At 45.0% G+C, this 15,747-nt stretch overlaps 2 protein-coding genes across 2 annotated transcripts; both read right to left on the bottom strand.

Moving 5' to 3' along the window:
- Window positions 1-678: 678 nt before the first annotated feature.
- On the bottom strand, window positions 679-3,757 carry LOC128404182 (serum amyloid P-component-like). Its single transcript, XM_053369616.1, has 2 exons — window positions 3,601-3,757; window positions 679-1,591 (listed from the first exon to the last, which is right to left on the bottom strand). The coding sequence occupies exons 1-2, from the start codon at window positions 3,662-3,664 to the stop codon at window positions 960-962; spliced, it is 696 nt and encodes a 231-aa protein (XP_053225591.1). The 5' UTR covers window positions 3,665-3,757; the 3' UTR covers window positions 679-959.
- A 5,893-nt stretch (window positions 3,758-9,650) lies between these two features.
- LOC128404079 (serum amyloid P-component-like) lies at window positions 9,651-14,443 on the bottom strand. Its single transcript, XM_053369377.1, has 2 exons — window positions 14,225-14,443; window positions 9,651-10,470 (listed from the first exon to the last, which is right to left on the bottom strand). Exons 1-2 carry the CDS (start codon window positions 14,286-14,288, stop codon window positions 9,848-9,850), a joined length of 687 nt encoding a protein of 228 aa, XP_053225352.1. The 5' UTR covers window positions 14,289-14,443; the 3' UTR covers window positions 9,651-9,847.
- Window positions 14,444-15,747: the final 1,304 nt, after the last annotated feature.

A 15,747-nucleotide genomic window follows, 5' to 3' on the forward strand; every position in this document is an offset into this window, starting at 1 on the left:
AGATGCATAGCCATTCTGTGCTGGGGCCAACTAAGATGAATTGAGTTGTTGTTTCCCTTCCCCGAGTCAAACTACAAGGGCAATGAAATGCCCCCAGTTTAATCAGCACCCCCACCCACCACCATCACAGCCTCATGTCTCTAGAGACGGGTAAATCTGCCAGTGTATTGATTTCTCATATTTTCTCCTTTTTCCAATCTTAACTTCAGTTCTTCACAAGCTCATTTGCTTTATTATTATTATTGTTATTGTTATTATTATTAAGGTTTATCACCCACATTTATCAGCATTTTAGTGCAAATTTCTCCTAGGCCACTTTTCTAGGCAATTTTGCCTAATATGCACAATTTTGCAAAAAGAATTTTCCCTAAACAAATAATGCATTTTGTAAGCTGGTTTTCTCTAATATACGCATTTGTATGCACACTTCACCCCCAGTATCTGTATATGTTGGCTGTACACATGACATGGCATTGCAAGATTCAGAGCAGTGTGGATTTTGGAGGATGGCTGTGTGACAGTTCAGGCATTGTTTTGGAAAGTGTGAATCAGGTAGAATCAGCTTTAAAAGCGATTCCCTCCCCCCACCCCAGCACCAGACTTTGGAAGAAACAAACTCAAGTCTCCCCACTGAAGGTTGTTGTTGAAGGAAGACGCTGCTGAAGAATACAACAGACGTAAGAGTTAATCTTTTATTGGAGGAAGAGATGGAAACGAGAGCTTGTGGGTTTCACAGAACTCCTCATTCCAGCAGAAAGAACTGAAATCAGTGCAACTAACAGTGTCTATTGCCATGCAAAAGTATAGATCTTTTAAGGACTACCACCACAATCCTAACTTTAAGCCCTGTTGGAGGCTTCAATCAAAGAAGCATAAATTTGGAAGGGACCCTAAGGATCATTTAGTCCACCCCCCGTAATGTGTTGTTTTTTTAAAGACTCTCCGTCTGTTTGCAAAGCCTACTCAGCTCTACAGTTGGAAAACAGGTAGGGCTTAAGAACAGTGTAGCCTCTCATGACATAATTTAACGATCTCCAGTTAATTATTGGGTTGGAAGGAACATGGTTGTCCCAGACAAGGCACATTTCGTCCCCAGACAGCACCCGGTCCCACATGTACACATCTGTGAGCTCCCCTACAAAGGACTGGTTGATATCAAAGCCACCCCCAAAGGAATCCTGATCTTGCCCCAGGACAATCGATGCCTCTGGACTTATAACATGACCTTTCATCATACCGTTTCGGGGAAAAGGTTGCCCATCAAGCCAGAACTCCACTAATCCTGTGTCAGATTCCCAACTCATACAGATCTGCTCCCAGCTAGGTTCTGAAACCAGCTTTTCTGGGAAGAAGAAAATCACATCTGCAGTCCCCACATAAAGGCTGTACTCGTTGGTTTTGGATTTGAAGATCACGATCTCGTTGTCACTCGTCTTGGTTGCGTAAGAGAATAGGGTGTGAGCCCGGGTCATGTCCGTGTAGGATCTCAGGCAGATGGTGAAGCTGGTCAAAGGCTGCTGTGAGGTGGCCTTCAAAACCACGTGGCTGGTGTCGGATGATTCCGGGAATATGAAGACCTTCCTTTCAAGATCTGGGGGGTGGAGGAAGAGAACAGTTTAAAAGGAGCAGACATTTTTTTCCAAGGATTAGTATGGCACCAAGACGGTGCCATTATTCATGTTAGGCTCTGTTTCTCTGTCTGCCTCATTTGAAGGAAGTCTGGATGTTGGCCACATGGTCTATCCAGTTCAGCATCATGTATTTGCAGTGGTCAACCAATGAGAAGCTCACACGCATGTCATGAGCTCAACGACACTCTCTGTACTTGTGATTCCCACAACTGGCATTCAAAGGCAGACTACCTCCAACAGTAGTAGTAGTAGTAGTAGTAGTAATAAATTTATACCCTGCCCATCTGGCTGGGCTTCCCCAGCCACTCTGGACAGCTTCCAACAAAATATTAAAATACAGCCATCCAGTGGAGATAGGACAAAACCATCATGGTTTGTAACCATTGATAGCTGTCAAGGCTTCAGGGAATCCTATCTCTCAAACAGTGGGGTGCCAAGAAGCAGAAAAACCAGAAGAGTTGTTACCGAGTAGTTTATTCAGCATTCACAGAGAGAGACGAAGGGATGCGATCTCTCTTAGATAATGATGTTGCTCCAAGTAAAGTCCCACCCCCTCAGTCCCTCCTATTCTACGTCACTCCTGTGCCAGCTTATCTGTGCTTTCTGCCTCCAAGCTTTCTGTTCTACTGCCCTCAAGGCACACCTGGTTCTGGGAGAGGGGGGGTCAGGAATGCTTTCAAGAGACACTGAGTCTGTTAGCTGTCTCTCCCCTGGGCTGCTTATTCCTGCTACTCTCCCAATATTTCCCAGCTCCTCTCCCCTGCAGCCTCTGAACTATGACCTTCTGCAAACCACTGTTCTAAATCTATACTGTCCTCCTCTTCTCGGTTCCCAACATTCCTCCTCAGGCCAGCTCCTGACAATAGCCATTCTCCATGAGTTCATCTACTTCTCTTTTAAAGCCCTCCTGGAAACCCAGCCAGAGGGGTGGGGTATAAATAATAAAACTGTTGCTGCTGCTGCTAGAAGTCATCATCATCAAACCTTTATTGCATTAGCATACAGCCATAGCAGGATAAGACAAAAAAGCTAGAGAGAAGCAACCTAACAAAATTCGAACGATATTACTGGCATTGTGACATTTAAATTACCCTAAAACAATAATGTAAAAAAAAGTCATCATTACTAGAAGTCATCATTACTTCTCGTGGGAGCAAATTCCATAGTTTAATTAGGTATATGAGGACTTTTTTCCTGTCATAGGAAGAAATAAAACAGTTAGTAGGTGGTGATTTTCTGTTCTGGTGTGAATATCTCCAGTCAAGAGAATATCATAGAAAAAGGAGACAAACTGATTCCAATTAAGAGACAGCACAAGTTTTGAAAACATCTATACAGTGGTACCTCGGGTTAAGAACTTAATTCGCTCTGGAAGTCCGTTCTTAACCTGAAACTGTTCTTAACCTGAAGCACCACTTTAGCTAATGGGGCCTCCTGCTGCCGCTGCACCGCCTCTGCACGATTTCTGTTCTCATCCTGAAGCAAAGTTCTTAACCCGAGGTAATATTTCTGGGTTAGCGGAGTCTGTAACCTGAAGCGTATGTAAACCGAGGTACCACTATATTTCAAATTGTAGAAAGTATTGCCTGGAACGATTACCTGCAAATTCCATCTGCTTCTGTCAAAAGAGGGGGTGAGTGATAGTTGCTTTTATATTCCCAGTAAAAGATTATGGGGAACACAACCTGAATCACAGATGGAAGCAGAACAGAACAAAGAACAACTCAGAAACAGAAAAGCTTTTTTTTCAAAGGGACGGTGGAAAGGGTGGAAAGAAGGAGTTGGAACTGTGAAAAGCTGCACTCCTTGCTGCAATATTTTGTTTCCAGATGTCATGCCTAATAGCCCTTGATAGACCCATCCTACTCCATGAATTTGTCTTATCTCCTCTAAAGCCACTTTCACAAATGTGCCCCAGCCTTCCAGCTCACGCCCCTGGGATGCTTTTACAGCTCAACGCAGCACCTACCTTCCTGGCCAAGAGATCCCAGCAGGACAGCAAGGATGAGGAGAAAGGGATGGAAGATCTCCATGCTGTTGGCTGCACGGTGGGAGGGGCCTGGAGGGAGGATGAAATGGATCTCCGAAATGGTCAGATCTGCCTTGGAGACTTCCTTCCTGGTTGAAGCTGGTCACCGATTTGCAGCTGCTGGAGAGTCTCTCTGGTATTTATAGGTGCACAGCAAGGGATTTGCAGGGGGATAATCCATGAAATAGATGGAAATATTTTTCCCATCCCAAATGTGGTATCAGTTGTCAGCTGGGTTTTTTAAAAAGCAAAACCCTGCCAGTATGAAAACGATCCCTCTTAGTCCACACAAACGTCGGGAGGCTTTCCAGACAACCTTGTGGGATACAGAATTTACAGGTAGAAATGTGTTTTCTGAAAAATTCAAAATGTTTCTCATTGGAGAAATCACACTGAATGAAATAATGTATCTGAACTCTCAGAATTTTGTGATTCAGTTCTTTGCTTGAAAAAATGGGGGGGCACTTTTGGCTTTTTAATGGACACAAGGATACATTTTTTATTATCAATATGGTGTGATTGTTTGTGAATCTGTTTGTTGAATTGTTATATTATTTCCCATACGTTGTGAGCTATTTGGCACAAAATGTTGAAATTTGTTTTCTCCAGCTTTTTACAGGTTTTGAGCCTTGAACCTGCCACCTTCTACAGCCTTCAGCTTGGGGTGTCCTTTGGACCTGTCGCGTGCCTCTTGGTGAATCCTGGTCAATGGGTCTGCGTGAACATATTGGCTTCGCCTACCCAAGGTGTTCTGAGCAAGGAGGGAGAATTTTCCCATTGTTCTTGGCTGGTGAGCCATGGAACACAGCTTTTCATATGCCCAGGAGGTTGAATGATACTTCCCTCTTAGATGTTAGTTCAAACCCACCATAGTTACACAATTAGGTGGGGTTTTGAACAAATCTTCTATGTTTAATATGAGCACAAATAATATGTTTAATAGGACCACCACCACTTGTCTCTCATGTCTCCTTCCAGGGTGTTTGTTGGCAACCTCCTTGGGACTCCATCTTCTTGGCTGCTGATTTCTACCTGGCACCTGTTCTTAAGAAGCACATGTCCAGAAGGTAGGTTGCCTATTATCCAATTCTGGTAAATGTTGCTTCTCAGGTGGCTTTTTATGCCTGCCAAGGCTGCTGAAAAGATTAGAGGCAAGTTTATTAAAGTGTATTTCCTATCATAGGGATAATCTTACAGAACAATCAAGATTACTGCCCCCTTAATCCACAGAGCCTAGGACTTGCCGATCAGAAGGTCGGCGGGTCGAATCCCCACGATGGGGTGAGCTCCCGTTGCTAGGTCCCTGCTCCTGCCAACCTAGCAGTTCGAAAGCACATCAAAGTGCAAGTAGATAAATAGGTACTGCTCCGGTGGGATGGCATTTCCGTGCGCTGCTCTGGTTCGCCAGAAGTGGCTTAGTCATGCTGGCCACATGACCTGGAAGCTGTACACTGGCTCCCTTGGCCAATAAAGCAAGATGAGCGCCGCAACCCCAGAGTCGGTCACGACTGGACCTAATGGTCAGGGTGTTAGAGGGGGATTTTCCACTGGTGGCAGATGACAGAAGACTGTGACACCATGAGACTGGTGTAAAACCAAATTAAATAAAGACTTTATTTCAAAACAACAAACAGAAACGCTTGTGGGTGTTTTTCCTGCAGGCAAGGTTCAAACTGCAGCTTTTCTCCTTTTGTAGCCATAGCCAGCTGCAACCAATTAGCCCAGAGCTCACAAAAACTGTTCTTAAAGGTACAAACATGTTTCTGTGCAGAATGTCTCCCAACACAGGGGACCCTTTACCTTTACCTTTAATCCACAAGAGCACCTCTGGCATTTACTTCTGTGCTTTTATGTTGATGTTCTGCCCTTTGGATCCTAGGGCAGGGGTGGGAAGTCTCAGGCCCAAGGACCAGATGTGGCCCCCAGGAATCTCTATCTGGCCCTTGGATTCTCCCCAGGCAAGTTTCTTAGTCTTCACTGGACCTTTGCTTGGTTTAACACCTTCCTTCTGAGCAAACCAGGTGGCTTTGCCTCTCTGGAAAACCTGAAATGTGCAGGAATCCTCCAAGACTGTGGGAGGCTCCCTACATTCACCCTCCAACTTAGCGAAGGGACAGAAATCCAATTCAGTTCACATTTAAAGACAAACATAATTAATTTCCGCTTTCCTAAACTATATGTGAACCCAAACCCAGTCATCTTTCGAAATTTGTACTCTGAATTTTGCAATGCAGTTATCCTGCCACGTCCCGTGTGGCATGTACTAAGGTGGGGGGGACCTTTGGCCCTCCAGATGTTACTGAACTACGGCTCCCATCATGCCTAGCCATTGGCCATATTTGCTAGGGATAATGGAAATTGTAGTTCAGAAACAAGCGAAGGGCCAAAGTTTCCCCACACCTGCTCTAGAGTAAAGTCTGCATGCATTTATTAGTTAAAAATAAATACCGTATTTTTCGCTCTATTGGACGCACTGGACCATGGGAGGGGGAGAACGGGGGTAAAAAAAAATTCTTGTTCCCCCCCCCTTCTAAAACAAGGTGCGTTCTGTGCATTCAAGGGAACAAGGGAGTTCCCGCTGGGCTCTGGAGGCTTTGGGTTCCTTTTGACCTGCTCTTTGGGGCTGGCGGGGGGGGAGCGCTGCTTTCCCCCACCGCCAGCCCCAAAGACCAGGTCGGGGAACAGCGGGAAGGCGGCGCTCTGCTTCCCCGCTGTCCCTCCAGCTTGTGGGGCTGGCGGTGGGGAGGAATGCATTATGTTAGGGGGAATTTCATTACAAATATACGTCATTCTTTGAGAAACAGAGATATCTGGTGACTTGCTGGTGTGCAGTTCTGCTTCATTTGATACTTTTTCGTGTGAATTATTTTAATCTTCTCACCATGCTTATCCTGGTCTCCCATCTGACTAGAATATATCCTTGATCTATGATGATGCCTCTTGCTTATCCATGGGGAGGTGTTGGGGAGGGGCAAATCTGTCCATTTCCATTTCCTATCATTTATATAAGATTTTGGGTAACATACAATGTTCTGCACAGCATTTTTTTCAAATATAATGCATTTTTGTATGTTATTTACTAATATACACATGTTTATGCCCACTCCTATCCAACGGTGTGCATTCTTGTATACATGACTTGGCCGTAGAATGGCATTGCAAAATTCAGAAACTGCGTTTCAGTTCACGTATTGCTTTGGAAAGCGCTGCATACATTGCTTTTGCCTTTAGAGGTGAATGAAATCAAATTTCTTCCACCATTCCTAGACTAAATTATCAGTTTTAGGTTGTTTGGTCTTCAGTTGTGTTGAAGACAAAACTCAAGGAGAGAAATTTCTGATTGTAGGGGTGTATGCACCGAACGAGGGGAAATCTGATTTTTTTAAGAAGTTGCATGAGACTCTTTTGGACTATATGGACTATAATATAATATTGATGGGGGATATGAATGGAGTTGTATCTACAAACATGGACAAAGCACAAAAACAGGTAGTCACCAAAGATGGTAGACTACCAAAAACTTTCTTTGAAATGACTGACAATATGGACTTGATTGACATTTGGAGAACTAAGAACCCCCTGGGGAGAGAGGGAACTTTCTTCTCTGAAGCTAAGATGACATGGACTAGAATTGACCAAATTTGGATTACTAGAGGAATGGCACCAAAGATAAAGAAAGTGGAAATCTGCCCTAAAACTTGCTCAGACCATAACACTGTAAAGATGGAGGTCAGGGAAATGTCATTGAAAACTAAGTATTGTGAACTATATGTGTTTTTAAACCTTTTTGCTTTTTGTTTGTATAAAAATTGGAAATTTTAATAAATATCTTTAAAAAAAAAAAATGAAGACAAAACTCCACGTAAGGTTACCAGACGTTCCCCATTTCCCGGGAACAGTCTCCAGATTTACAAATCAATCCCCATACAAAATCCATTGAAGTTGAAAAGTGTCCCCGGATTCATTGAAAAAAATCTGGTAACCTTACATTAAAGGACAAAAGCAGAGAGGAGGGAGTTCAAGTCGTCTCCTGATCTCAGAGCCATGATTTGGCGACGGGGAAACATGAGGTCTGAACAAGATTCCATGCTGTCAGAGCTCTCCTTGGCCAAAACAACATCCCTTATCGGAAACAAAGGGTGCCTGTTACCTGAAACAAAGATGTGTTTCTTCTGTTTAAAGCCCTCTGAAAAACTGCTGGATGTCTGGAAATTTCCCCAGTGGCCACCACCTGAGCAGGGAGCTTGACTTATCACACTGTGCATTGTCTTCTTTGCTACTTCAAAAAAAAGGTCAGCTGTAGGCTTAGCATGAGACGCAGAATATTCTGGAACAGGAGTGAAGCACTCTGAGGGTTGGTGGTCTGTTGCAAAGGGCTGAATCCCCATCCCTTTCAATTCTCTGGCAACGAGAGACATATACGGGAGGGCTGCAAATCACAATTTTGTGTGGGTCCAAAAACCACCCAAGTAGAGATATGTAGTAATCAGGTCTTGCCTGGGGAGAAAACAACTCCAGACTTAAATGGAGTCTGGTGTGGAGAGGAAGACTGTTCATTTCTGGTCTGTTTGGAGTTGCATTATGTTTTAAAGTAGCTGAACCTATGCTTGGACAAGCATTTAAATTATGCAACCACTTGGATGTCTCATTATTGTTTTAAGTCTGTTTGAAGACAGTTCGAGTAAAGCTTTTGAATTATATTGATGGGTCTGGACCATTTTTATTCCAAGAGTTTTTATTTATCCTACTGGTTCAAGCTGCGCAATATTAATATCTGCAATGCGCTCTGCACCCCCCTTGAGTGTCTTTGCTTGGCCAGAATGAGTCCTTGAAGTGTGATGATGTCTTTTACTTGCTTGGATGCAAGACAGGACGGCTTGTGAGTGTGTACAGAAAAACTAACCTACTGTCAATGTTGGCCTGGGAGAAGCCAGAAAAGTTCCCCACCACTGCTCTACTTAATTGTTTTCATTGTTAAACTGCTCTTACTGTCAAAATGTTCTGGCTGTGAAGTTCCCATTTGATACAGATCTATAAATTACTAAATATCCCCACCGGGGTAAAAGCAATTTTATTCCCTTTCTCCAGTCCAGAAGGTAGCTGCGCTACTACCGCTGCTAATGGTGCAGGTTAGGCCACCCCTGAGAATTTCTCCTACCCTTGGAGAAATTTTGTGAAATCCCCCCCCCAAAAAAACCCCAAAGTGATCTGCTTCCAAAACAGGATGGAGGGTGCCAAGAGGCCATTTTGCACACATCTCTACTTCCCCATCTCCAAATTTTGGGAGAAGCAAAACAAAGACTTTCCTCCCAAAACCTGCCTGGACCATTCTGGTGTGGGATGTAACATAAGCAATCAAGTACAACACTTCCTGTTTGCCCAGAGCGGACACGCAGGGAGATGTTACTCCAGCCAGGAGGACTTCCTGTCACACCTGGTCTGGAGCGTCTTCCCCCTGCGTGTGACCAGGTAGATGGGCGTGCCCCTGGGAGACCCCATAAAAAGGGCTGGTCATTCTTTCTCTTTTGCTGTTCTTCTGCTGATACTGTTGTATTTTGCTGTCCGCTGGCTCTCACACCTCAAATCCTCGTGTGGAATGAACCCACATTCTTTTCTGTAACTCTAAGCTAAAGCCTGACTTCAGGGATTCAGCTGTGAACTGAATGCAAGTAAACTTCTTATAAAGAAGGCTATTGTGTCTTTATTCTCTTTAGGAGGGATAAAGGGGACTTCCCAGGAACAAAACCCAATCTGGACAAAGCCAGATTGGATTGCTTAAGGAAAGGGATTCAAATGAATCTACCAACTAGATTCCTGATATATATTAGGGAATGCACTCTGCTGCTGCTGACTCACAAGCATGAGTGAGGAAGGATACTATTAAATCAATATATCCTCTCCTAGTATCCACAACATTCCCACATCTGGTTGGACATCTGTCCCATTCTCTTCTCAGCAATACAAACATTTTTTAAAAAAGGAAAAGGAAATAAAGTGCAATCTTTTTTTATTAGAAGGGCAATGGTATACAAGAAGTTGCATGTATGATTTCCCGGAACTTGTTCACAGGCTGAAAGAGTTGAGATCAACACCGTCACCACTGAAACACCCTGAAGAAAATCTGCATAATTTTAAGACAACTCCATTTCTTTTTAGGCAAGGGCTTCATTTAAGGCAGCTCCCTAGTTCAGTAGATGGTCTTCAGGGAAGGCTTAACTACGACATACCCCTTCATTTGATAGCTCAGGGATCTCCAGTTCAAAATACATTTGGAAAGGGTGCCCCCATTGCGGATGAGAAGCACCTCATCTGGGGTCAGCACCCGGTCCCACATGTACACATCCGTGAGCTCTCCTGTAAAGGACTGGTTGATATCAAAGCCACCTCCAACGGAATCCTGATCTTGCGCCAGGAGAAGGGATCCCCCTGTGCCTATAGAGTAACCCTTCTTCATGCCCATTCGGGGGAGAGGCTGCCCGTCCAACCAGAACTCCACCAACCCCGTGGCAGACTCCCAGCTCATACAGATGTGCTCCCACTGAGGTCCGGAGGTCATTCTTTCTGGAACGCTGAAGGTCACCGATGTGCCACCCACATAAAAGTTGTATTGGTTGAGTTTGGGCTTGAAGATCAGGAGCTCATTGTCGCTTTTCCGTGTGGCGTAAGAGAAGAGGCCGTAGTTGCGGTTCAGCAATGTGTAGCTTCTCAGGCAGACGGTGACGCTGGTCAAAGGATCCTGGAACGAGGCATTCAAAACCACAGCGGCTGTGTTTGAACTCGCTGGGAATATGAATACCTTCGTTTGAAGGTCTGGAGGCAGGAAAAGAAGAGAGTAAGGGTTTTTTCCCTCACACCTATAACTACATGCAGGTGTTACTTGAACGTTGTCTGAGAGATTGCTTTAATATCCTGTAGCCCACTGACTTTTGGTCCAACCCTAGAGACCTGTTGTTGTTGTTTCAGACCCTCTCAGCTTCCCTATTTTCCAAGAACAGTCCTGGATTTACAGAAGCCATCCCGGCTTCTGGTTTGATCCGGGAATGTCCCACTTTTCCTTTTGAGGTCCCTATTTTTATTAGAGAAATGTTGGAGGGTATGGAGTTATGCAACCTCCGAGCCAAGGAGATGACAATCTTTAAAAGACATCTGAAGGTAGCCCTGTATAGGGAAGTTTTTTTAATGTTTGAAGTTTTATTGTGTTTTCATATATGATGGAAGCCATCCAGAGTGACTGGTGCAACCCAGTCAGATGGGAGGGTATAAATAATAAAAATGTTATTATTATGGAATAGAACATGCATGTTTTCATTGGAGAAATGTTGAAGGGTATGTTGTTATTATTCTTCATTAAATTTCTATACCACAACATAAAATAACATATAAAGACACACTCAAGCGGAAGCCACGTCACACTTTTGGATTCCAAAAAACATTCACAAACCAGAACACTTACTTCCGTGTTTGCGGCATTTGGGAGCTAATTTGTTCAGCAACTAAACTGTTCGGGAACCAAGGTATGACTGTATCAGCAAGAAGGCTAGGTCATATGATAATATGCCTTCAATTCTATGGGACTTGTTGTTTTGAAGGGCTGACCCTATGATGAGGCACAAGGATGCAGCTGCCTTAGGCAGCAGATGATGAGGGGGCAGGAAGTAGGGCTGCCATATTTCAGAAAGTAAAAATCCAGACTTGGGGGGGGGGGGCGTTGACCAAAGTTGTTGAGCTTTTTAAAGTTGTTGGGTTTTTGTGTGTGTGTGTGTGTGTTTGGAAATCAACGCTTCCAATATGGGCTGCCATACGCCTGGGTTTTCCCGGACATTTCAAGCTATTTTCCAAAATTTCACTCGGATGCCATTTTTGACGGACAAATCCCAGCAATGTCCAGGAAATTCCAGACGTATGGCAGCCCTAGCAGGGAGTAAGCACAGCTATGAGTGCTCTGTACCCCCTGTGTTAGCCTGCTGCCCTCAGGTGCAGTGGAATAGACAGTCCTTTCACCCGTATTGGAGTAGATTAAGTCCAGTTGGCTTGTGTATGGATTTTGGGGAAGTCTTGTCCTTTGCATCAGGCAGCAAAATGTATTGAACTGACCCTGTCTCATGCCCTGCCCTGCAGCTTAGAAGCAGTTTTGGTGAGGGTGCATGTGACATTAAACCCTCTGTAGGAGTGAGACATGGCAGAGGGCACCATTTTCTGACTCGCCTCAAGTGGCAAAATGCCTTGGTCAGCCCTGCTTCTCCACCTTTATCCTCAAGGGGATAGAAAATCACACCCTCTGTAGAAGATGGGTCTCACACTGGGCTGAACACTGGGCTGGGTGGGATCTCCACCGTTTTTAATTATGAGCTCAGAAAACCAACAATCTTAGCCAACGGCTGAACTGTGACTCTGGCAGAATTACATGCAAAAGTTGTTTTGTGCTAGTATTGTTAATGAATCACTTCGTTCATAAACCACCAATAGGCCATTGTTAAGATAATCCATGGCAGGCTTCCTCAACCTCGGCCCTCCAGATGTTTTTGGCCTACAACTCCCATGATCCTTAGCTAGCAGAACCAGTGGTCAGCGATGATGGGAATTGTAGTCTCAAAGCATCTGGAGGGCCGAGGTTGAGGAAGCCTGATCCATGGGCAAAAGTCAGAAGAAAATCATTAAAATACAATAAATTTAATGACAATTTTTTAAAAAAAAAAAAGCAGCAGGATTAAATGGCATAAGCACATAAGATGCTATTTCGGACCAGTGGGCCCTCAAGTATCTTGTCCTCACATTGGCCAACTAGCTACCTAAGGGAAGCACACAAGCAGAACCTGAGGTGCAACAACAACAAACAAACAAGTAAACAAACACAAGAATGCATAGTTAAATATTTGAACCACAGCGGACAGTAAGGGTTTGAAAAAAATCTCAAGTAATTTGCCCAGATGAACAAGAACAAGTGTGCAAGGTGCAACACCTTCATTTGCTCTGAAGAACCAATCTCTACTGTTTTTTTATTTTCCTTTACTAGATTTTATTTTATTATTTTTCTTTACTAAATCTTTGTTTCATTACTACTTAAAAATGAGCACCAGTACTTCGCATTGTTCTTAACAATGAGTCAAGGGACACTCCTGTTCTTTAAAGAAAGGCAATCCAAGTTCAAAACCCGCAGCCTATTCAAGGTAGTAATCTCACAGCTGTGTTTGCTTTCACCACACCAGGAAACCCCAGCTCTTCCCCATCCAAATCTTCTCCTTCCTCCAAGTGCCTCTGAGTCACAAACAGCGGCACAGTGGCTATTTTCGAGTCCTGACTCGGTGGCCTCATGGTCTCCTCTCTAAAAAAACACCCTTTCACTCTAGATTTATGGTCAGGGGCAGTTCTTTAGATAGCAATGTGTTATTCCACTTCCTTCAAATGTGTTCAACCATCAGCCCTGCTGCAACCCGGACCACTCCTGCTCATTCATAGGATCACAGAACTGGAGGGTTGGAATGGACTCCGAGGGTCAGAAATCTCAACACCCCCCATCCAATTTGAAACCAATACGGACCCCGCTTAGCTTTGCAAATGCTGTTGGCGTCCATCTGTCTCAAGCAGAGGTCGACAAAGTTTTTGTGGCTTAGGCTGGTTCACAATCCCGCAGACGCCGTGGTGGGCTGGACTGCACACACACGCACACATGCACAAACACTATTTCCGGCGCAGCTTCTCATTGGCTGCAGGAGCTTCCTACAGCCAACGGGAAGCCAGCCAGCATCGCAGAAGGCGGTCCCTATTCTGCTCCACGCTGCGCCAGTTTAGTGCAGCGCACGGGAACCAACCGAGCCGGTGGCGGGGGTCCGTGGGCCAGTTAAATGACCCCCGTGGGCTGCTTGTGGCCCATGGGCCGTAGGTTGCCGACCCCTGGTCTTGAGAGACAATGGAGTATGCCTCCGGTGGGGGAAGTCAAACTGCTGCGTTAGCTGCGCCAAAGTGAGGGGGGCAAGCCTAGGCAGTGTGTATGGAGGTCCTGGGCTCCCAGATGACAAACCCCTCTCTCGGCCTCACCGATATGGTCCAAGGGAAAGCAGAGCAATACACTTGGCACCAGCTTGGCAGCAGGAGTGGCTGGAAGAAGGCATACAAGGTGCCATCCAACCACCTAAAGGACTCCACTCTGGATATTATTATTATTATTATTATTATTATTATTATTATTATTAATACCCCGCCCATCTGGCTGGGTTTCCCCAGCCACTCTGGACGGCTTCCAACAAAATATTAAAATACAATAATCTATTCAACATTAAAAGCCTTGAAAGATGATATGCCTTTTCTTCTCCCAAACATATCCCACAAGGCAGTAGAGGTTTAGAATCAACGTTTTCCTTGTCCTACATGGGCTCCTATCCCAGGTTCCAGAACCCTGTCTGTCCCTCCAATGCGCTAGCAGTTCTATCGCTGCAGAACCGATTGGAGCCCTCCAGGATTTTCCCCCCAAGTCCTGCCCTGGTGGTTCCACAGCGGACGATCCAGCTGTTTAGCTCTGGTGCAGAGCTACAGGCATTTCAACTGTACAGCTCAACACGGCACTCACCTTCCTGTGCCAGAGACCCTAAAAGGCAGGCCAGGATGACAAGAGAGGAGTGAAGGATCTCCATTCTGGCTGGACGCAGAACAAACTGGTCAAAGCGGCCCCAGAATCTGCTTTTGATTTCTGTTGGGAACTTCTGTTCTCAGCAAAGTCAATCTGCTATTGTGAAATTTTGCAAACTTTCTCGGCATTTATCTCTGAACTGACCTGGGTAGGCTGAGTTTCCTGTTGCTTACTTCCTGGGGATTTCCCCAACGTATTGACAAAACTGTTCCTCTCCCCCACTTTCAAAACTACCTCAACTAGCACTGGCTTCTCTTTTGAACTCCTTCCAGCTCAAAACCATTCCTCACAATCCTTGGATTCCAAGAGCCTTTTTGGACAGTTTTCTTAGCCAGGTTTTGTGGGACAGGAAGGGCCATAGCTCAGGGGCAAGGAAACTTCCCTGGTGGACTTCAGGGTTTCTTAGTTTGTTTTCTGATATCCAAAAGCCTTTTTCCAGCTTAGGAAATTCATTTACGCCTGAACACCTCACCTAAAGAGAACTTTTTCGCATCAGATCTCTGTTGCGGACTTCCTTTAAACTATGTGTGTGGTCCTTTTGAGGTGGAGATCTCCTTGGCAGGAGGATGACAAGAGACTTTGCTTTATCTCTTTTTCTCCCCATTTAGTCTCATCTTGCAATTTAGCTTAGAGTAAGCTTAGAGTAAGCTACTAACATGAGTTTGACCAAACTGCGGGAGGCAGTGGAAGACAGGAGTGCCTGGCGTGCTCTGGTCCATGGGGTCACGAAGAGTTGGACACGACTAAACGACTAAACGACAACAACAAGCAAACCTACCTCACAGGGTTGTTGTGTGGATGAAATGGGGAGGAGAACCATGTACACCACCTTGATATCCTTGGAAGATAAAGGTGGTATATAAATGTAATACATAATCAATAAATCTGCAGTTCTTGCATTTTTAGGCACCAAATGTTTAATTTAAAAAAACGACCTTCCGCCTGCGACAGGGAGTCTTTCGGTTTCTTCCTAACCCATGGTTCTACAAACACTTTCAAGACAGTTGTGGAGAGGATGGATATGCTCTGAGGAGCCTCTCACGCCCCCTTCCTTAAGCGATGTTGGAAGATGGGAGTCTAACAACATCTAAACATCTGATCTCAACTACAGAATACCTATTTGCTTGTACCCAGCAAGCCATTCTTTGCTCGGCCCACACCTGCCTCTGACTTTGACCCCCAGGGGCACGTGCCCCCCCCCCACTGACCCCAGAAGAGCACACAAACTGGGGGAGGGGTTAATACCAGATAGGCTCCATGACCCAACCATCTCTTAGGCATTCTGATCCTGGCTATTTTATATGCATTCATTATTACGCGAAGGCTGCTCCCTGCAAGGCTCTTTCCACCTGGCCTAGGAGCAGGGCCCACACTCACCAGCCCTACTGAAGAGGCTCCTCATGAGGCCGGAGGAAGATCGCCCAGCTAATGTTTTATTGATTTAATATGCTGTAAACCACTTT

The sequence above is a fragment of the Podarcis raffonei genome, chromosome 16 (genome assembly GCF_027172205.1).
Source record: "Podarcis raffonei isolate rPodRaf1 chromosome 16, rPodRaf1.pri, whole genome shotgun sequence".
Classification (NCBI taxonomy): domain Eukaryota; kingdom Metazoa; phylum Chordata; class Lepidosauria; order Squamata; family Lacertidae; genus Podarcis; species Podarcis raffonei.